This window comes from Macaca fascicularis, chromosome X (genome assembly GCF_037993035.2).
Source record: "Macaca fascicularis isolate 582-1 chromosome X, T2T-MFA8v1.1".
NCBI classification, from domain to species: domain Eukaryota; kingdom Metazoa; phylum Chordata; class Mammalia; order Primates; family Cercopithecidae; genus Macaca; species Macaca fascicularis.
In genome coordinates this window covers 74,837,510-74,861,567 of record NC_088395.1, presented here as the reverse complement: position 1 = coordinate 74,861,567, position 24,058 = coordinate 74,837,510, and the positions used below count along the sequence as shown (strand labels likewise).

General features: G+C 37.7%; 1 protein-coding gene and 1 pseudogene across 7 annotated transcripts in view; both read left to right on the top strand.

The window, feature by feature from the left end:
- Positions 1-24,058, top strand: part of OPHN1 (oligophrenin 1) — a 379,874-nt gene that overhangs the window by 310,160 nt on the left and 45,656 nt on the right. For all 7 annotated transcript variants that reach the window (XR_012429977.1, XR_012429978.1, XR_012429976.1 and 4 more), the window contains one exon: positions 16,482-16,641. Coding sequence is in view for 3 of the 7 variants with exons in the window: in XM_005593813.5 (XP_005593870.1) it covers positions 16,482-16,641 (160 nt within the window). In the remaining 4 variants the exon portion in view is untranslated. The remainder of the gene's footprint in view (positions 1-16,481; positions 16,642-24,058) is intronic.
- Positions 11,435-11,524, top strand: LOC123571466 (U6 spliceosomal RNA; annotated as a pseudogene).

Here is a 24,058-nt window from a genome sequence, read left to right as displayed (position 1 = left end):
CAGCCATTGCAAAAACATGCCAAAATGTAAAGACCATCGAGGCTAGGAAGAAACTGCATCAACTAATGAGCAAAATAACCAGTTAATATCATAATGGCAGGATCAAGTTCACACATAACAATCTTAACCTTAAATGTAAATGGACTAAATGCTCCAATTAAAAGACACAGACTGGCAAACTGGATAAAGAGTCAAGACCCATCAGTCTGCTATATTCAGGAGACCCATCTCACACGCAGAGACATACATAGGCTCAAAATAAAGGGATGGAGGAAGATTTACCAAGCAAATGGAGAACAAAAAAAAGCGGGGGTTGCAATACTAGTCTCTGATAAAACAGACTTTAAACCATCAAAGATCAAAAGAGACAAAGTAGGCCATTACATAATGGTAAAGGGATCAATTCAACAGGAAGAGCTAACTATCCTAAATATATATGCACCCAATACAGGAGCACCCAGATTCATAAAGCAAGTCCTTAGAGACTTACAAAGAGACTTAGACTCCCATTCAATAATAATGGGAGACTTCAACACTCCACTGTCAACATTAGACAGATCAACGAGACAGAAAGTTAACAAGGATATCCAGGAATTGAACTCATCTCTGCAGCAAGCAGACCTAATAGACATCTATAGAACTCTCCACCCCAAATCAACAGAATATACATTCTTCTCAGCACCACATCGTACTTACTCCAAAATCGACCACGTAATTGGAAGTAAAGCACTCCTCAGCAAATGTACAAGAACAGAAATTATAACAAACTGTCTCTCAGACCACAGTGCAATCAAACTAGAACTCAGGACTAAGAAACTCAATCAAAACCGCTCAACTACATGGAAACTGAACAACCTGCTCCTGAATGACTACTGGGTACATCACGAAATGAAGGCAGAAATAAAGATGTTCTTTGAAACCAATGAGAACAAAGATACAACATACCAGAATCTCTGGGACACATTTAAAGCAGTGTGTAGAGGGAAATTTATAGCACTAAATGCCCACAAGAGAAAGCAGGAAAGATCTAAAATTGACACTCTAACATCGCAATTAAAAGAACTAGAGAAGCAAGAGCAAACACATTCGAAAGCTAGCAGAAGGCTAGAAATAACTAAGATCAGAGCAGAACTGAAGGAGATAGAGACACAAAAAACTCTCCAAAAAATCAATGAATCCAGGAGTTGGTTTTTTGAAAAGATCAACAAAATTGACAGACCACTAGCAAGACTAATACAGAGGAAAAGAGAGAAGAATCAAATCGACGCAATTAAAAATGATAAAGGGGATATCACCACCGACCCCACAGAAATACAAACTACCATCAGAGAATATTATAAACACCTCTACGCAAATAAACTGGAAAATCTAGAAGAAATGGATAATTTCCTGGACACTTACACTCTTCCAAGACTAAACCAGGAAGAAGTTGAATCCCTGAATAGACCAATAGCAGGCTCTGAAATTGAGGCAATAATTAATAGCCTACCAACCAAAAAAAGTCCAGGACCAGATGGATTCACAGCTGAATTCTACCAGAGGTACAAGGAGGAGCTGGTACCATTCCTTCTGAAACTATTCCAATCAATAGAAAAAGAGGGAATCCTCCCTAACTCATTTTATGAGGCCAACATCATTCTGATACCAAAACCTGGCAGAGACACAACAAAAAAAGAGAATTTTAGACCAATATCTCTGATGAACATCGATGCAAAAATCCTCAATAAAATACTGGCAAACCGGATTCAGCAACACATCAAAAAGCTTATCCACCATGATCAAGTGGGCTTCATCCCTGGGATGCAAGGCTGGTTCAACATTCGCAAATCAATAAACATAATCCAGCATATAAACAGAACCAAAGACAAGAATCACATGATTATCTCAACAGATGCGGAAAAGGCTTTTGACAAAATTCAACAGCCCTTCATGCTAAAAACGCTCAATAAATTCGGTATTGATGGAACGTACCTCAAAATAATAAGAGCTATTTATGACAAACCCACAGCCAATATCATACTGAATGGGCAAAAACTGGAAAAATTCCCTTTGAAAACTGGCACAAGACAGGGATGCCCTCTCTCACCACTCCTATTCAACATAGTGTTGGAAGTTCTGGCTAGGGCAATTAGGCAAGAGAAAGAAATCAAGGGTATTCAGTTAGGAAAAGAAGAAGTCAAATTGTCCCTGTTTGCAGATGACATGATTGTATATTTAGAAAACCCCATTGTCTCAGCCCAAAATCTCCTTAAGCTGATAAGAAACTTCAGCAAAGTCTCAGGATACAAAATTAATGTGCAAAAATCACAAGCATTCTTATACACCAGTAACAGACAAACAGAGAGCCAAATCAGGAATGAACTTCCATTCACAATTGCTTCAAAGAGAATAAAATAGCTAGGAATCCAACTTACAAGGGATGTAAAGGACCTCTTCAAGGAGAACTACAAACCACTGCTCAGTGAAATAAAAGAGGACACAAACAAATGGAAGAACATACCATGCTCATGGATAGGAAGAATCAATATCGTGAAAATGGCCATACTGCCCAAGGTAATTTATAGATTCAATGCCATCCCCATCAAGCTACCAATGAGTTTCTTCACAGAATTGGAAAAAACTGCTTTAAAGTTCATATGGAACCAAAAAAGAGCCCGCATCTCCAAGACAATCCTAAGTCAAAAGAACAAAGCTGGAGGCATCATGCTACCTGACTTCAAACTATACTACAAGGCTACAGTAACCAAAACAGCATGGTACTGGTACCAAAACAGAGATATAGACCAATGGAACAGAACAGAGTCCTCAGAAATAATACCACACATCTACAGCCATCTGATCTTTGACAAACCTGAGAGAAACAAGAAATGGGGAAAGGACTCCCTATTTAATAAATGGTGTTGGGAAAATTGGCTAGCCATAAGTAGAAAGCTGAAACTGGATCCTTTCCTTACTCCTTATACGAAAATTAATTCAAGATGGATTAGAGACTTAAATGTTAGACCTAATACCATAAAAATCCTAGAGGAAAACCTAGGTAGTACCATTCAGGACATAGGCATGGGCAAAGACTTCATGTCTAAAACACCAAAAGCAACGGCAGCAAAAGCCAAAATTGACAAATGGGATCTCATTAAACTAAAGAGCTTCTTCACAGCAAAAGAAACTACCATCAGAGTGAACAGGCAACCTACAGAATGGGAGAAAATTTTTGCAATCTACTCATTTGACAAAGGGCTAATATCCAGAACCTACAAAGAACTCAAAGAAATTTACAAGAAAAAAAACAAACAACCCCATCAAAAAGTGGGCAAAGGATATGAACAGACACTTCTCAAAAGAAGACATTCATACAGCCAACAGACACATGAAAAAATGCTCATCATCACTGGCCATCAGAGAAATGCAAATCAAAACCACAATGAGATACCATCTCACACCAGTTAGAATGGCGATCATTAAAAAATCAGGAAACAACAGGTGCTGGAGAGGATGTGGAGAAATAGGAACACTTTTACACTGTTGGTGGGATTGTAAACTAGTTCAACCATTATGGAAAACAGTATGGCGATTCCTCAAGGATCTAGAACTAGATGTACCATATGACCCAGCCATCCCATTACTGGGTATATACCCTAAGGATTATAAATTATGCTGCTATAAAGACACATGCACACGTATGTTTATTGCAGCACTATTCACAATAGCAAAGACTTGGAATCAACCCAAATGTCCATCAGTGACAGATTGGATTAAGAAAATGTGGCACATATACACCATGGAATACTATGCAGCCATGAAAAAGGATGAGTTAGTGTCCTTTGTAGGGACATGGATGCAGCTGGAAACCATCATTCTTAGCAGACTATCACAAGAACAGAAAACCAAACACCGCATGTTCTCACTCATAGGTGGGAACTGAACAATGAGATCACTTGGACTCAGGGAGGGGAACATCACACACCGGGGCCTATCATGGGGAGGGGGGAGGGGGGAGGGATTGCATTGGGAGTTATACCTGATGTAAATGACGAGTTGATGGGTGCGACACACCAATATGGCACAAGTATATATATATGTAACAAACCTGCACGTTATGCACATGTACCCTACAACTTAAAGTATAATAATAATAATAAATTAATTAAAAAAAAAAAGTTACCAATCATAAGAACATTTTATGTTACTACAGCCCTTTACATTTTACAGGACAATTTTATATTCTCCTTTTCCTTACATCTTTACCACAGCTTGTTAGGTGGAGCAAGGAGATTATCATCATCATTATTATCATCATTATTAAGACAATCACCTCCATTGTATGGATGAGAAAACTGATACCCAAGGAGAATAAGCAATTGGCTCAAGATCATGCAGACAGTTAACAGAACTGAGAAGACCATCCATGGGTCCTGACTTACTCATTCAATGTTGTTACACGTCAAAGCAAAACATAAATCTAAAGATATGTCTTGAGGAAAGAGTTACTCACTAGAAGCTTGCAAGAATATCATTTGATTGCTGAAAGCAGCTCATCTTCACCAGGGACGTTGAGTTACTGATATCCCAGAAATCCCATGTCACTGGGTAATTTAAACTACAAGTTGGTTCCATAGCTTGAGTCCTGAGCCCTGAGGATGGCCTTATACTGAGCATTGGGTGTTTTATCGTAACAGAGACAGCTAAGGTTTAATAATGGGCTAATAGCCAATGACAGTGCTTCCTGCACTGCTAGTGAGAGTGCCAAACCAAGGAGGAGCTGAGGAACAGTCCAGTGGCTAATGTGGGGATTAGCTGCTGCTTTGGGTAATCTGTGTACAGTTCAGGCTGGATACAGGAGAGCCTCAAGGACTCATTTCACTTGGCTGCTTCTTGATCTGCAGTTTTGCATGCTGCATGCAGCAATTTTCCCTTTGAAAATACATCTTTCCTTAAAAAAAAAAAAAAAAAAGTAAATATGTTAATGTTATCACAAGCTAAGCCTTATAGTATACAAAAGAGATACAGATATAAAATTAAAGACATGAGGAAAAATTTTTTAACATTAAAGTTAAATTAAGAATGTTAATATGAATTCATGATTTAAAGAGAAAGCAACAAGAAGAAAAGACTTTATTCACTGAATCAGTCTTGAAGGAATTCTACCCAAAAAGAAGTGAATACACTTAGTACCCAGTTTTTTGTTTTTAAATAGCATTTCCTTTTCAAAGGAATCAGGGGTGCTTAGAGAAATGGCTGATTCCATGTCTGGAGCAAGGAAAATACAAGTTAGTCTTGGATAAACAGTACCACCAAGCAAGAAAGAACAGAGTCACACTAATAGTGTCATAATAGTGTCATGTCCAGAGGATGTAGAAACCTTGAAAGGGCTGACACCGATGATGTTTGAGTAAACCTGAACATCAATAACAATAAATAATGTATTTGATTATTACACGTTGAAAAACAAAATTCTTGTAGGTAGGTAGAGGAAGGAAAGCTTTTTATTGCAGAAAGAATACCAGCTAATAAACATAGGACGAATGACAGAATTAGAAAAATCATTAGTTTGCTATCTAAGTGGTCTGTTTTAGACATGAATCAAAACTGTTGGGTAAAAGAGTATTGAGGAATAGGATGTTCACATTATTCCTATGTATTACTGACAAGTTACTTACTAATCACAAATAAAAAACAATGTATCTTTACAATGAACCTGTCTGGCAGACACCACCTTAAGTAATCGATCAAAGTTAGCATCAGTAATAATGGAACAGGCCAAGCGCAGTGGCTCAGGCCTGTAATCCCAGTTCTTTGGGAGGCTGAGGTGGGTGGATCACCTGAGGTGACAAGTTCGAGACCAGCCTGACCAACATGGTGAAACTCCGTCTCTACAAAATTACGAAAATTAGCCGAACATGATGGTGGGTGCCTGTAATCCCAGCTACTCTGGAGGCTGAGGTGGAAGAATCACTTGAACCTGAGAGGCAGAGGTTGCAGTGAGCTGAGGTTGTGCCATTGTAAATAATGGAACAAACCACTTATGTACCTCCTAAGTAGATATAATAAAAATTATAATACATAAACTGTGAAATATTTTTGCCAAAAATATGTAGCTTGAATCATATTAATTCTTTCCAGTTTGCAGGAAATAAAAAGTATAGAAAAACACAGAGTATTTGACAGTCTATAAAGCTTTTGAAAAGGCTTGGACTTTTCAAAAAGTCAATGTTGTGGAAAAAAGTGGTAGAGGTACTGTTGTACATTAAGAGACTAAATAAACAAACAAATGCAGTGTAAGAGCTTTGATTGGATCCAGATTTGAAAAAGGCAGCTATAAAAGACTTTTTCCCCCCATAACATTTGAGAAAATTTGAATATGGACTAGATATTAGATGATATAGAATTATTGTACATTTTCTAGATGCTAACATGTTATTGTGGTTTTGTAGGAAAATGTGCTTATTCTTTGATGATGAATGCTGAAGTATTTAGGGTTGAAGCAATTTACTTTCAGAGGATTAAGAAAAAATATAGACAGAGTAAAAGCAAATGTGGCAATATGTTAATTTTTGAGTCTAGGTATAGACAGTATGTGTCCTCCTGGTACCACTCTTTCACCTTTTTTGTATGTTTGAAAATGTTTATAATGAAAATTGTAGGGAAATGTAAATAAAAAATACGCTTAGTTTCAATGGAGAAATTTGCACAGAAGAAGAAAATTCATGTGTTTTTAAAATGCACATAATTATCCTGCCTGCCGACTGCTGCTTTCATCATCTATATGATGAGTACATCTATGCCTTTTTACTGTGTTTCCACTGCCAGCCTGTTTTCCAGGCTAATAACAGGCAGACCCAAACTGACCTCAGCCAATTTGAGGTTCTCAATTATCCAGTTCTTTTTGGTTAATATCTGGAGCTTCTATTAGTCAGAAATAGGAGAACTCTAAGGTCACCTCCCTGGCAATCTTACTGCCAGTGGAATATTACAATGGAAGCAAGCTCCGGGCTTAATTCTGCCATTCTTATAGCTATTTATCAGCAGGCAGACGAAAAAAGACTTGAACAACCTGTTCTGCAAACTCAAATGAAGTCCCAGCTCTCTGTCCTTTCAGATGCCCTGACAACATCTTGGATGAAAGGTTCACTGGAGGCAGATAAGATTGGAGTCAGGCAATAAAATCCTACCATCTAGTACCCCTTTGTAACCTTAGGCCTGGGCTACCATTCTGAAGGGTATGGGTTATTAGGCTTACTAGATTCTATTTACTTTTGTAATAATACTTCTCTTATTTGAGATGCAATACTGTACACTGTATAAATTACAAAATATTTAAAAAGCAAAACAAACAAACAAACAAACAAAAAAAAAAACAAAGGAAAAGCTTTTCATTCCCAACATTCAATAATCGTTACTATTAATATAGTTCAGGTTCTTTAGAATCTCTCTCTCTTTCTCTGTCTCTTTCTTTCTTCTCTCTCTCCCTCTTTTTCTCCCTCTCTTTGTGTGTGTATGTGTATGTGTGTATGCATTTTTGTATACATATCCATGTTTGTATTTTTTTTTACCAAAATGAGATTATGTTGTTCTTTAGTCTACTTTTTCCATTTTAAAAATTTTGACTTTTCCAGACCATATTAACATTTTCCCACTTGACCCAAAAGTGGCCTTTTATATATTTTTGTCCAATCTGGTATTCAATATAGGAACACATTTTATTTATGTCTTTTTTGTATTTTTAATCTAGCACAGAGCTTGTTTCTTTTTATTTATTGTTATTATTGTTATACTTTAAGTTCTGGGATACATGTGCAGAGCGTGCAGGTTTGTTACATAGGTATACCCGTGCCATGGTGGTTTGCTGCACCCATCAACCCATCATCTACATTAGGTATTTCCCCTAATGGTGTCCCTCCCCTAGCCCCCCACCCCCCAACAGGCGCCAGTGTGTGATGTTCCCCTCCCTGTGTCCATGTGTTCTCATTGTTCAACTCCCACTTATGAGTGAGAATATGTGATGTTTGGGTTTCTGTTCCTGTGTTAGTTTGCTGAGAATGACGGTTTCCAGCTTCATCCACATCCCTGCAAAGGACATGATCTCATCCTTTTTTATGGCTGCATAGTATTCCATGGTGTATATGTGCCACATTTTCTTTATCCAGTCTGTCATTGATGGGTATTTGTGTTGGTTCCAAATCTTTACTATTGTGAATAGTGCCACAATAAACATACGTGTGCATGTGCCTTTATAGTAGAATGATGTATAATCTTTTGGGTATGTACCCAGTAATGGGATTACTAGGTCAAATGGTATTTCAGGTACTAGATCCTTGAGGAATTGCCACACTGTCTTCAACGATGGTTGAACTAATTTACACTCCCACCAACAGAGTAAAAGCATTCGTATTTCTCCACATCCTCTCCAGCATCTGTTGTTTTCTGACTTTTTAATGATTGCCATTCTAACTGGCATGAGATAGTATCTCATTGCAGTTTTGATTTGCATTTCTCTATTGACCGGTGGTGATGAGCTTTCTTTCATATATTGGTTGGCTGCATAAATGTCTTCTTTAAAAAGTGTCTGTTCATATCCCTTGCCCACTTTTTGATGGGGTTGGTTTTTTCTTGTAAATTTGTTTAAGTTCCTTGTAGATTCTGGATATTAGCCCTTTATCATATGGATAGATTGCAAAAATTCTCTCCTATTCTGTAGGTTGCCTGTTCACTCTGATGATAGTTTCTTTTGCTTGCAGAATCTCTTTAGTTTAATTAGATCCCATTTGTCAATTTTGGCTTTTGTTGCCATTGCTTTTGGTGTTTTAGTCATGAAATCTTTGACCATGCCTATGTCCTGAATGATGTTGCTTATGTTTTTACCTGGGGTTTTTATGGTTTTAGGTCTTATATTTAAGTCTTTAATCCACCTTGTGTTAACTATAAGGTCTAAGGAAGGGGTCCAGTTTCAGTTTTCTGCATATGGCAAACCAGTTTTCCCAACACTATTTATTACATAGGGAATCCCTTCCCCATTGCTTGTTTTTGGCAGGTTTGTCAAAGATTAGATGGTTGTTGATGTGCGGTGTTATTTCTGAGGCCTCTCTTCTGTTCCATTGGTCTATATATCTGTGTTGGTACCAGGACCATGCTATTTTGCTTACTGTAGCCTTGTAGTATAGTTTGATGTCAGGTAGCATGATGCCTCCAGCTTTGTTCTTTTGCTTAGGATTATCTTTGCTATATGGGCTCTTTTTTGGTTCCACATGAAATTTAAAGTAGTTTTTTCTAATTATGTGAATAAAGTCAATAGTAGCTTGATGGGCATAGCATTGAATCTATAAATTACTTTGGGCTGTAAGGCCATTTTCACGACATTGATTCTTCCTATCCATGAGGATAGAATGTTTTTCCATTTGTTTGTGTCCCCTCTTATTTCCTTGAGTGGTAGTTTGTAGTTCTCCTTGAAGAGGCCCTTCATGTCCCTTGCATGTTGTATTCCTAGGTATTTTATTCTCTTTGTAGCAGTTGTGAATGGGAGTTCACTCATGATTTGGCTTTCTGTCTATTATTGGTGTATAGGAATGCTTGTGAATTTTGCACATTGATTTTGTATTCTGAGACTTTGCTGAATTTGCTTATCAGCTTATGGAGATTTTTGGCTGAGATGATGGGGTTTTCTAAATATACAATCATGTCATATTCAAACAGAGACAATTTGACTTCCTCTCTTCCTATTTGAATGCCCTTTATTTCTTTCTCTTGCCTGATTGCCCTGGCCAGAACTTCCAATACTATGTTGAATAAGAGTGGTGAGAGAGGGCATCCTTGTCTTGTGCTGATTTTCAAAGGGAATGCTTCCAGCTTTTGCCCATTCAGTGTGATATTGCCTGTGGGTTAATAATTAATAGCTCTTATTATTTTGAGATACGTTCCATCAATACCTAGTTTATTGAGAGTTTTTAGCATGAAGGGGTGTTGAATTTTATCAAAAGCTTTTTCTACATCTATTGAGATAATCATGTGGTTTTTGTCATTCGTTCTGTTTGTTTCTCTTTCCCGATTTCCCTGGACAGAACTTCCAATACTGTGTTGAATAGGAGTGGTGAGAGAAGGCATGCTTGTCTTGTGCCTGTTTTCAAAAAGAATGCTTCCAGCTTTTGCCCATTCACTATGATATTGCCTGTGGATTTATTGTCATAAATAGCTCTTATTATTTTGAGATATGTTCTATCGACACTTACTTTACTGAGAGTTTTTAGCATGAAGGGGTGTTCAATTTTATCGAAGGCCTTTTCTGCATCTATTGAGATAATTATGTGGTTTTTGTCATTGGTTCTGTTTATGTGATGGATTACATTTATTGATTTGCATATGTTGAACCACCCTTGCATCCCAGGGATGAAGCCAACTTGATCGTGGTGGATAAGCTTTTTGATGTGCTGCAGGATTTGATTTGCCAGTATTTTATTGAGGATTTTCACATCGATGTTCATCAGAGATATCGGCCGGAAATTTTTTGTTGTTGTTGTGTCTTCTGCCAGGTTTTGGTATCAGGATGATTCTGGCCTCATAAAATGAGTTAGGGAGGATTCCCTCTTTTTCTGTTGTTCGGAATAGTTTTGGAAGGAATGGTAGCAGCTCCTCTTTGTACCTCTGGTACAATTTGACTGTGAATCCATCTGGTCCTGGGCTTTTTTTGGTTGGTAGGCTATCAATTTCTGCCTCAATTTCAGAACTTGTTATTGGTCTATTCAGGGATTCAACTTCTTCCTGGTTTAGTCTTGGGAGGGTATAGATGTCTAGGAATTTATCCGTGTCTTCTAGATTTTCTAGTTTATTTGCGTAGAGGTGTTTATAGTATTCTGATGGTAGTTTGTATTTCTGTGGTATCAGTGGTGATATCCCCTTTATCATTTTTTATTGTGTCTATTTGATTTTTCTCTCTTTTCTTCTTTATTAGTCTGGCTAGTGGTCTATCTGTTTAATCTTTTCAAAAACCAGCTCCTGGATTCATTGATTTTTTTTTAAATGTGTTTTTCGTGTCTCTATCTTTTTCAGCTCTGCTCTGCTCTTAGTTATTTCTTGTGTTCTGCTAGCTTTTCAATGTGTTTGCTCTTGCTTCTCTAGTTCTTTTAATTGTGATGTTAGTGTGTCGATTTTATATCTTTCTCACTTTCTCCTGTGGACATTTGATGCTATAAATTTCCCCATAAATACTGCTTTAGCTGTGTCCCAGATATTCTGGAATGTTGTGTCTTTGTTCTCATTGATTTCAAACAACTTAATTATTTCTGCCTTAATTTTGTTATTTACCCAGTAGTCATTCAGGAACAGGCTGTTCAGTTTCCATGTAGTTGTGTGATTTTGAGTGAGTTTGTTAATCCTGAGTTCTAATTTGATTGCACTGTGGTCTGGGAGACTATTATGATTTCCATTCTTTTGCATTTGCTGAAGAGTGTTTCAGCAGTGCATATACTAAAATTGGAACGATGCAGAGAAGACTAGCATGGCCCCTGCACAGTGCCTTTTTTTATGATACTGTTTTACCAACAAGAGAAGACCAATTGTCCTGTAGAATGTTACTTCCTAGTTTTGTCTGCTTTCTTCTTTGTCATATATTTCAGCGAATTCCTCTACTTGTATTTTTTGTAAAGTAGAGGTTCTATCTAAAGGCTAGATGGATTCAAGTTAACTATTTGTTGGTTGGAATAGATCATAGGTGATGTTGTATACCATATGCTGCATCATATCTGAAGATGCATAAGATTGGCTGATTCACCTTACTGATGTTAATATTAAGCATTGCTATATTTTTCTACCCTGTCAATGCAAGGCTGGCAGTGTCTGTGCAATATTTTCAGCCAGTCCATATGTCTTTAATACATCTAGGCAATGGTAATTCGTTTTTACCTTATGTTATGCTCATTAACAAAGCCTTTGGTGTTGGTTGGAGATAAGGTTAGCTGAAACTTACAGGAGCTCCTCTGGCTTTTACCTGAGTCTTTTAAATACTCATTAATCACCCCTAGAGCATGCATGTATTCACAATTAGAATACTACCATCATAATTAATATGTTTTAGATTGTGCATGAAAACTAATAAGCACATAAACCAAATTTCATCAGTTCTAATAATACTTTTTCTCAAATTGTAATCTGAATTCTATACACATCTGAAAATCAATGGTTTCTTAAAATTACACTTGTCAGGCAGCAGTTCTGATGTAATTATCATGGCCTCCACATGCATGAACTTGTAATAGCTGCTCATATTGTAGTCACTTAAGTTAAATTATGTTCATTGTTGAGTTTATTTTCTATTTAAAATGTCTTCAAAAATATTACATGATGATATGACTGTGAAATTACTTTTCTTTCTTAGTGGTACATAAATAATGTTGTGCTTGTAACTCATGACTGATGAAATTCATGACATCGTATGGACTTTGTTGAAGTATTTAAAGTAAATGACAGATAATGTAATACCAGTGGAGGAAGCCAAAGCTGTCAGCCCTTAAAAAAAGGCACCATCCTTGGGGAGAGGGACTTGTTTGCTTGTGACACTGATTCACTCTCCCCTGCACTATTGCCTTTTCTTTTGAAGAGCTTTTTATTATGCAAGATTTCAAGTACATATGAAAATAGAGGAGACAGTATAGGAAAGCATTATGTGTCCATCACCCCTCCTTCAACTATAATGAACACATGGCCAATCTTGTTTCATCTATTTCCCCACCCATTTCCCCTCCTCCCATGTTATTTTAAATCAAATCTAAGACATCATATTATTTCATCCATAAATATTTCAGTTTGTGTCTTGAAAAGATGAGAACTCAAGCCAGGCGCAGTGGCTCATGCCTGTAATCCCAGCACTTTGGGAGGCTGAGGTGGGTGGATCACCTGAGGTCCGGAGTTCTAGACTAGCCCTGGCCAACATGGTGAAACCCGATCTCTACTAAAAATACAAAATGAGCCGGGCGTGGCGGTGCACACCTATAATCCCAACTACTTGGGAGGCTGAGGCAGGAGAATTACTTGAACTTGGGAGGCGGAGCTTGCAGTGAGCCGAGATCACGCCACTGCACTCCAGCCTGGGCAACAGAGCGAGAATCCATCTCAAAAGAAAAAAAAAAAGAAAGAAAAAGAAAAGATGAGAACTCTTTATAAACATAACATTATCACATCTAAAAAGAAATGAGTAATAATGTAATAATATTATCAATTATTCTGTGTTCAAATTTCTGCTTCCTTTTTAGTTTTGTGTTTCCAGGGGGGGTGTGTGTGTGTGTGTCTGTGTGTGTGTGTGTGTGCATGTATGTATGTATGTACAGGGTGGGAAAGGCAAGCATACTTAATAGATGGTTCTGTGTTCTTCTAACGGGGACATACAGTGTGTGGTTGTCTTTGCCCCCAGTTATTTTCAAGAGCGCAGCTTTCTGAGATTCACTTAATTGTCAGAGCTGGAAGTCCCCTTAGATCACCTAATAACTTCATTTTATAGATGAGGGAACAGATACCTAAGGATGAAAAACGATAGGCCCAGAGACACAGTACTTTAGTAAAAGAACTAAAAATATTGAAGGTAGCTTCCTTGTTTAGGAATCAGAGGGCATACAGTTCTTAGACTCATTGGATGCTAAAGCCAGACCTAAAAGTTCATATAGATAGCCTCTCATTCTGCCAGAGGTCTCAGTCTGGCAGTCTGTTGACAAGGTCCAGACCACAAATATATTTTATTTGTTCCGCAGTGTTTTGGGGGAAAAGTGATTTGGCTTCAACATTTAAAAAATCCAGGTAGTTCACATCAAAGTATACATTTCAGGAAAAAAGAGGATGTTAGCACACTGGATCTGCATGCCCACGTGGCAGCAATCAGTTGGGGTTGAGTAATGGTTTCTTGCTTTGGAATGGGCACAAGCTTCTAATTTACCATAGGCCCCACCACTCCCAAGTGTTTTAACAAATATTATATTAGAGTTACATTAGATGTGACCTGGGAATTTCCCTTTCTTAAAACTAGAAGTAATTCTGTTGATGGTGTGTCTCTAAGTGAGTGGTGGGAAAATGCTGGTCTAGAGAATGTCTGCTTGTTTAAATGTGGCAGCCACTTCTCACCAGGCCCATTTCTCTCATGTAAGTTACCTGCCTTGCCCCTCTAGACATTTAAATTTATGACCTCTAATCTAAACCATGCAATCAGAATCATTTTATTCTGTGCTGGAGACTTCTTACAACCAACCTCAGTAGACTAGAGAGTTCAAGATTCCTTTGCTGTCAAATAACATTACATACTCTTGTTTTTGATTTCATTCATCTTGTTAACCCACAATTTGGGATGTTACTTATCCCCCATACTGGTTTTCAAAATATATAATAAAAAGAGATGCTAAATGCAAAGCAATCTCCCCAAAGAATAGGTGAACTTCCAAATCTCGTAGGAAGGCCAAGAAGGAAGAGTATCCTAAATGGGATGACAAGTAACTCCCATAACAGAGAATCAGAAGGTGGATTTAGAAGCGCCCACATAAGAGTTTTGATTTATCCAGAAAAGTTAGACAAGCAGGCAGTGGGATGCAATGGGATGGCTATAAGACTTGGGGAGCAACAAATATGGGCTTGAATCTCTGCCTTGCCATATGACCTTGCCAAGTGCTTTCCTCTTGGTAAACCGAGGCTTCAAAACTAAAATACTCTGCTTTTTGGAGTTGTGATGATTCTGTGAGCTGCTGGGACACTGAACACAGATCAGTTCCTTTCAAAGCTCACAATAGGAGATACACAAGTGTCCTTGTGGTTTAGCCTTTTTGGGTCACTTGATGTTAGCATGGAGATACTTTTCCATTTTAATATCTGAAAAAACTTCTGTCACTAAAGAATAAAGATTAATTGCAGGGGTACTGAAACTGTTAAAAGGAACACATCACCAGCCCAGCAATATCAAAAGCTATGAATGGTCGCTGTTCATTTCCATTTGAATGATGCTCAGCCTTTGTCTAGGGCTTAACAGACTTCACATTAAGATTTGTCTAAGGATTCTGTACACCTCAATTATCCACTCAGTGTTAAGAATCTACCATTCTCTTCTGGGCCTTAGCCTTGGTAGGTATGGAGGGTGAGTGTTTCGGGTAGGCGGTTGGGCTGTTCCTACAGCCAAACTGACCAAAAGAGATTCTTGCCTTTTACTTGGCTGCCTCCAGGACCGTTTGGAAGAGCACTAGGGGAGCTCAATTCCTTTACAAATAATTCATTACTACCTGCTGTGTGGCAGGCACACACACTTGGAAGTTGTTTATCACCTAGTAAGAGAGGCAGATAAGTAAACAGAAAATTGCAACTTACTCTGCTTGCCAGTGGTTTTAGTTAGGATGAGCACAGTGGGCTCTGGTCTCCCTGAAGATATAACGTTATGTGTATCTCCAAGGATAGATAGACATTTTGTGAATGTATGGAGAGGGGGATATTCTAGGTAGAGAGAATGACATGAGCAGAGAGGTATGGGAGTCTGAAACAATGTGGTATAACCAGACAGCCCTAATCCTAGCCGTTTAGTATAACAAGAGTGTCAGAAGTCAGCAGTGCCTGAAGGCTCCTGGAGAGGTAATAATAACAACAGATACTTCCCAGGGTGCCAGGTACCATGCTAAAGCAATTTATCTTTATTTATTCAACAACTCTCTGAAGTGGGTGCTATTTTCCCAGGTGGGAAAGCTGAAGTTCAGAGAGGTTAGAGTGAGTGAACTCACTGTTGCGCAGCTGGTGAGTGGCCGTGTTGGGATTCAAACCCAGCTTCAGAGCCTAAGCTGTAAGTAGGGATTGGAAATAGGGGTCAAGTTACTCAAGTTATGGAAGGATCCCAAAGTAGGAAGCCACTAAAGGGAATTTAAGCAATGAAAGTGACTAGGGATCAGAAAATCTGGGGTTGCAGGTTCTACTCTACAGCTAATTGACTGTGACTTCGAGCAAATTCCTTTCCTTCTTTGGGCCTATGTTTTTTCATCTGTAAAATAAGGAAGATGATCAAGTGCAAATCTTAATGATCCCTTTCAGCTCCTTCAGATTTTTGCTTCTCTAACGGGGGTTGGGAAGGGGCTGATTTAAGAGACTGGTAGGCATTCTCTCAATGTGCTTTGTGGTTCTTTGTACATGCTTTATACTTATGTGGGCTGTTCCTCTTGCTTGGAATGTCCTCTTGCTTCCTTCCTGCCTCTCCAAATAGTATCCCACTAGCTGTAGTCCCTCTCCATATCCCCGCCTGTCTCTTAATTCCTTCAGTGCTGTTAGCTAGGTTAGCTATGTCTAACCACTTTGACTCCTAGTTTTATACTATCTTGTATTCTTTGCTGATTGTTTCCTTTGTAATCTTTTCTTCTAATACATACTTTAGGCTGCTCCTTTCCTTCTAATTTTTAGTTTCTCTTACCCTCTATAGCACCTAACACAGTCTTGTTTGTAAGGGGATACTGGAACAAATTTTGTTAATCTTGCCCCTTTTCTTCTGGCAGTGTGTGTGAGCACAGCAAAGAGAATCTTATGACCCCCTCCAACATGGGAGTGATCTTTGGGCCCACCCTGATGAGAGCTCAGGAGGACACTGTGGCCGCCATGATGAACATCAAATTCCAGAACATAGTGGTGGAAATACTAATCGAGCACTTTGGCAAGGTATGCATTTTCTATTCTCACTACCTCTTTTCCAAACATGTGACACTTTCCCCCAACTGCCTTTTAGGGCTGTGTCTTCCTCCTTGGCTCACATTGACAATGAAAGGAAATCCCATTATGACACAATGACATTTAATGGTAACTCTTACCCTGGGAAATTCATTCATTCAGCAAACATTGCTCAAGCTTATAACTATATTACTTTCAGACACCATGCTAAATACTGGGGGTAATGAAGAAGAAAAAGTCACTGTCTGTGCCTTTAAGGTGTTAACAATGTATAGTATGGAGACAGATGGGTAAATAGGAAAATGATAGTATAAAAATAGTCTATATACAGTGAAACTGTAGGGGAGAAGATATTTATGTTCTCACTCATTGCTAGTTTCATGGCTGAGACCCCTATAACAAAAGACTGATTAACAAGAGAAAAGTATACAAATTTATTTAATAAGTTTTACATGACACAAGAGCCTTTAGAAATGAAGACCCAAAGAAGCAGGTAAACTCTTGCATTTTTTATACTAAGTTTGATGAAATGGATCATTGTGAAGATTAGTAATTAGAAGACAGAAGGATATGATCTAATGGTAATAAACTTAGGGGGATCTTAGCAAGGCTTGTTTGTTCAGATTCTTCTTGGTGTTTCTGTGTCTTCGAGGATAGGGATGTTCTTTTCCTCCAGTTATAGGGAGGGTACCTCTGGAATGACCTACTTTAGAGGAAGGTCAGAGAATTCTTTTATGGCCTGCTCCGGGGAGAAGGGGAGAAGGCAGAGAAACCTTCTTGCTTCTGCTGTTTCCACAAATGCCAAGGTGCCATATTTTGGGATAGCAGGTCCTGAACTCCATCAAAACTAAAAATAAATCAATACTTATACTTATTTGAAACCCATCTCATTCCAAAAGTATATATGGCAGCATATTTTATATTGCACATAAAATATAAGGCATCATACGTTATAATCAGGTCAAGTACAAAAGGTAAAACAAAGGTAGAGTCAGAAAATGATGCCCAGAATGAGGTTAAGACAAATATTTATTGACAAATTCTTGTAGACTTGCAACAGATGGCCCTACACTGGGGTATAAGCTTCATAGCAGCTAGTGCCATCCTAGGGAAAAGCATAATTCAGTAAAGAAGGACAGGGAGGCAAAAGCAGCAGGACTTGGTGACTGGAAGTCACCAAGGATGTGGGAGAGGGAGATTTCTGAATCCTGATTTTCTGACTTGGCTGACTCGGTGAATGGGGCTCTACTTCATACATATAAGAATTTCACAATGGGAAAGTTTGAGGGAGATAGAGAAAAGTTCAGTTTGGGACAGGTCACATTTGAGATTTCTGAAAGACATCCAGAGAACAATGCCTCGCGAGCAGTTGACTATGTGAATCTAAAGCAGGGATCAGAAAGCTTTTCCTTAAAGGACCATATAATAAATACTTAAGCCTTTGCAGGCCATGGATCTCTGTCACAACTACTTAACTTTGCCATTGTAGTGAGAAGACAGCCGTAGACAATATGTAAACAGATGGTTGTGGATGTGTTCTAGTAAAATTCTGTTTACAAAATGGGAAACAGGCCTGTGGGCTCTAATTTGCTGACCCCTGTTCTAGAGCCCAGATGTGATAAATTGATAAATCGATTGATTCATCCAACAAATGTGTGTCGAGTACCCACTTTATACCAAACAGTATATAGTATATACCCACTATATACTATATACTGTTTTAGGAACTCTAGATATCATCTTCATAGAGTTTATATTCAAAAAGAGTAAACAAACAGTATTCAAAGGAAGTAAAGTATGTAATATTTTAGATTATAATGAACATTAAGGAGAAAAGCAGAGAAGGGAAATAGGAGGGGTTGGAAAGTGGTTTTGTAATTTTAAATACAGATAGGAAAGGAGAAAATAAGGAAATGAGGAGAGCCTCACAGAGAAGATGACCTTTCAGCAGACATTGATAGGGAGTAGAGGAATGATTCATTCACCTATCCAGAGAGACAGGATTCTAGGCCGAGGAAATGGTATGTGCAGAATCCCAGAGGCAGAAGTGTGCCTGTCATATTCACAGTACAACAAGGAGGCCAGACTAGCTAGAGTGGATTAAGCAAAAGATGAAATAGGAAAAGATGGGCCTGAAGAGATAATGGAGAGGGACATACTAGATCCTGTAGTGGAGCCTTATAATCCACTGGAAGAATTTTGGATTTACTCTGCCTAAGTAAGATAGAAGGGGGGCTTTGATCACGGGAATAACAGGATTTGATTTAGGCTTAACAGGCTTATTCTGGCTGCAATGTGGAGAATATGAAGGAAGTCAAAGCAAATCTAGATAAATTGAGATACATACTGTGTTCATGGAGTGGAAGACTCAACATGGTTAAGATGTCAATTCTTTAAAAATTAATCTATAAGTTTAAGGTAATCAATATGAAAATCCCAGCAAGATGTTTTATAGATAAAGACAAGATAATACTAACATGTATGTAGAAATGGAAAAGAACTGTAAGGGCTAATACAATTTTGAAAAAGAATAAACTGGAGGTAGGTATTAATAATATTAATGCTTACTGTATTGCTTCAATAATCAAGACAGTGTACAATTGGCAGAGGTAATTTGATAAGTCCTCTTGTCTACTTCTTACATAAACAAATAGAACAGAATAGAGAATCCACAAATAGCCATACAGAGTATGGCCTGATTATTTTTCATGAAGGTACAAAAACATTTCAAGGGAGAGAGGGTAGTCATTTCAATGAATTGTATTAGAGCAATTGCAGCTCTTCAGGTAATGAAAGTGAACCTCAACCTCAACCTCTCATTTTATATAAAAATGAGCTCAAAAAGGATCATACATTTATATAAATCATAAAACTATAAAACTTTTAGAAGATAATATAGAAAACTGTTAGAGCCTAGGACTTATTGAGGAGACATAACACCAAAAACACAATCCATTAAAGAAAAAAAATCGATAAATTGACTTCATCAAAATTAAAAAGTTTTGCTCTGTGAATGACCCTATTAATAAAATGGGAAAACAGCTACTGAGTTTTGGAGAAAATATTTACAAACCACATATCTGACAAAGGATTAATATCTAGACTATACAGAGAACTCTCAAAGCTCAACAGCACAAAAATTCAATCTAATTAGAAAGTGGGCAAAAGACATGAACATGAAGTATGCATGACAATTAAGTATATGAAAAGATGTTCAAGATCACTAGCCATTAGGGAAATATAAATTAAGACCATGATGAGAGATCTCTACACACCTATTGGTAACGTTAAAAATATATATAGTGACAATACCAACTGCTGACAAGGGTACACAAGAACTGGATCTCTCATACACTTCTGGTAGGAATATAAAATTTGGCAACTGCTCTAGAAAACAGTTTAGGAGTTTCTTAAAAACTAAACATGCACTTCTTTAGGATCCATCATTTACACTGCTGGGCATTTATCCCAAAGAAATGAAAACATGTCCACACAAAACCTTTATAGGGATGTTAATTAATATTTGAAAAAAATTATTTAAAGCATTTTACATATATTAGCACATTTACACCTCATTTCACATAAGAAGAAACCAAGGTACAGAGAAGTTAAGTGACTTGTCCAGGGTCATGGAGTAAGTAAATGTTGAAGCTCAAATTTGAAATCAGGCAGTTCAAATGTATACTTTACCACCTCTAGATCTTTGTTATGTGTCTTGCAAATGGGTACCTGAAGTAAGTGAAGGTGAAGGTCATTATAGATGAGAGAGCTAAGGAACTTTGAGGCAAGAGTTGCTGAAGGGTCATCCACATAGCGAAGATTTTTGATAGAAAATAATTTTCTAATCCTAGCATTTGGTGGTCAGATCATGGGTCTCGTACGCTTGGTTAAGGAGTTTGGTCTTTATCCTGAAGGCAGTAGGGAGCCTTGGAAGCATATTCTGAACATTCATTATATGATGATTCATTGCATTTTAAATGTCCTAATTCATTTATAAGTGGATAAAGGAGTGACACAGCATCTCATCATTAGTATAACAAAATAATTTTTTTGTTTCTATTCTATGCATTTTTTAGGGGCAAATGCCAACTTAAATTTTATTAGAAAATGTGTTGGTTGGCAAATGACCTCAATCCCATTCTAGTTCATAAAAGTGTGATTTTGCTATTCCAAAGCATATTATGTGGCATGATTTGAAGAGCAATTAAATGCTAGTTATCTCTTATTCCCAGGATATACTAGGAGGGCATTTCTATTAACTAGTGGTCAGCTGTTAAGTGAGGTTTTCACATCCTTGTAACCTGTTAATATGTGTTAAGTAGTTGAAGTTCTGACGTTTATGTGATACCAGGGATGTACGCTGACCATGTTTTCCAAACAAAGACATGGTAACCAAGGATCTTTTCTGATTTATGGATTTATTTCAAAGGAAACATCTTACATGGAGATATGAAATGAAATCCCAGTTTATTAAATACTTATCAAGTTATCTTTTTTGAAAAATAGCAGAATGATATGTGGGTGAAAATGTTCCAGAAATTCTAGACCTTATGTAGGTGTAACCTCACAGGGTGGTTGTGGGATTAAAAGAGATAATATGTGTGAGAGCTGATGCCGCTTCACACATATCAGGGATTATATGTTCCTGCCAAGTTGTTCAGTTAATGGGGTATGATTTTTCAGTTGAAATATATAATAATTTCAGTAATGTGTTTTTTTCCATTTATGCTTGCTCTTTAATAGAAAAGGGCTTAAACACATTGGTTTTAAGTTTCTTTGTTATTCCTTTCTTTCAGTCTCTCTTTTAAGAGCATCCAGGGTCTGTAAATACAATGTAAGTGAATCAGAAGAATTGATGCTTAAAGGAATCTATTACTAAGTCTTTCTTAAATTTTTTTTTAACAACTTGAATGATCTTTTCTAAATTTTTTCTTTTCTAAGTTGGAAAATAGGTAAATAATAGAAGATCTATCTCTACACTGATTCCCGAGAACAACATTGCCAATTATTCTGAAGTTCTCTTTCTTCCCATCTCACTTAGCAGTATGTATCAGGGTGCCTGAACCTGATGTTGTTGGCTTGAGGCACAGAGGTAATTTGGACTGACAGAGGAAGGTTGACTTCTGTTTTCTGAACATTTTGTTTTGGGGAGCTGCCAGGAATTAGTGGGGAAGAGAGAGGTCATCTCTGAAGGCAGATCTTAGCAATTTAGTTTTGAGGACAGAGCTATTTCACCTAAGGGAACAAAATGTAGGGTAGATCCATTGAATTTTAGAACTGGAAAGGGACCCTAAAGACCTTCAGGTCCAAGCTTTTCATTTTATATGAAGCCTCTTTTCGCATGCCACAGTAGTGGTAACAGGTTTGCATTTCTGCAGCTCCATTCCTGCTTGTCTACTGTTTGGAACATCCTCTCTCCCCCACAGTTCTTCCCAACCAGTTTATAAAAGAACTCGGATACCAGCCACAAACTTTTACCAGTTGTCTAACTTGTGTTTTGCAAACTCATTTTCTCACCTACACAACCTGGCATCTGCCGTTTTCCTCCTTTATTGCTCCCAAGACCACTCTCAAAGAGCTAGAAAGCAGTGGTTCTGCCCCTGTAGGCTTAGATTTGTATTCAGTGAACATGGAATCAGTGTGGGACAATGTATTTCTAACTCATTTAGTCCTTTTTGTAATTCTGTGAATGATGGATTGTATTTCCATTTCTGAAATTAGGAAATGGAGGCATTGAATCTAGTAAGTGGCAAAGCTGAGACTTAAATTTAGTTCTGTCAGGTTATGGCTGCCCCTCGGGGAAAGGGGGACCTGTTTTATTGAGATGTGAGCTGTGCTTTTCTTTGCATCATTGATGCTGACTTAGCTGTTCTAGCTACTCCTGAGTTCCCTCCTTATTTCCAGTCTTTCCTTTTTAGTGGGTGGGCGTCTGCTTTTTAATCATACAGGAAGGATCTTGCCTCACTGTGTTAAGTATAGTTTTCTGGGAGAATAGTTGATTATTTTTTGAGATAATTAGAAAATCTATTATCAGTGTATGTCAAAATGGATTTTAGTCTTACTGCTTAAGATATATGGTTCAGGGAAATGGAAGACTGAATGGTATAGTCTTTTCTGCAGACATGGATGGTTGAAAGCAGTTCTTCCTGTAAACTGGCCGGAGAAAAGCGGAGTTATTCTCAGTGTGGAGTTTGTGGGAACTCCAGTGCTGCCTATGTTCCCAAATGGCCAAATGAGACCTAATCCAGGAAAAAAGCCCATGTTGTAGCAATGTAATGGATTTGAGAAGGCAAACAAGAGACCCTGTTAAGAAATGGGTCTTATTTATATACTTTTCAGGCACCCATCTAGCAACCTAGAGGAAACAGACCCTTTCAGTCCTGGTCTGTCTCTCCTTTCTCAAAAAGGTGGTGTTTGTGAATTTCAGTCTGCCACCAGAGGGTAGTAAGAGAACAGATGAATGTGTCCCTCCAACTGATTTCTGGAATAAGATAGATAGATAGATAGATAGATAGATAGATAGATAGATATTTTAAAATATAAGTAAATGTAAATATATAATTATACTTTATAGATTTTACTGTATAGATTTATATTTTATACATTTGTATTTTAGAATGTATCTCTATATCTACCTACCTATACACACACACAAACACACACACACACACACACTTTGGTGGGGGGGGGGGGGGGTGTTGGTATGTGTAAAGAGAGAGAATCTAATGAAGCCAAGACTCTACTTCTTCACATTTAATTTCTGAAATGATAAGGTTAAGCTAAAAGTTATTGAAAATAACATTTTTATTATCTGTACATGTAAGGATATTTTCATTAGTCTGTACATGTAAATCTAATATGTATTTAGCTTGGAATTTGGCAAACATTCTCAATTGAATCTGGAGAAAAAATATCTTTAAGTATGAATATTAAGATCAAAATGTAACCTGGAGAAAAAATATCTTTGAGCAGAGAATTACTAAGATTGCGAGATTTCAGATGTATTTATTAGTTGCAATGAATCTTTGAAAACGTAGCTTCAAATTTTCCACCTTGGCTAAGTGGAGATCTTCACACATTCTTCAAATGCCCAGTTATTTATAGCTTTGAAGTGAAGTCAGGCCCTGTTTGAGGTGAATAAGCATGTCCAAACCCAATGAGATAGGATGATAAATGTAAGATGTAGTTGTGAGCTGAGGTTTGCCCTCATGTTCAGAGAGCAGAAAAGATTCCCCTTTTGATTCTGGTCATCCTAAGCATTATGCCAGTGATTCAGAATGAGGTGAAAATACCACTCCTTCCCTTTTTCTGTCTCTAGCTGGGGCTGTAATAATAATTATCACAGTAAAAATGATAGCATTTTTTGGCAGCTTGCTATGTGTCAGACATGGTGCTATACATTTGACAC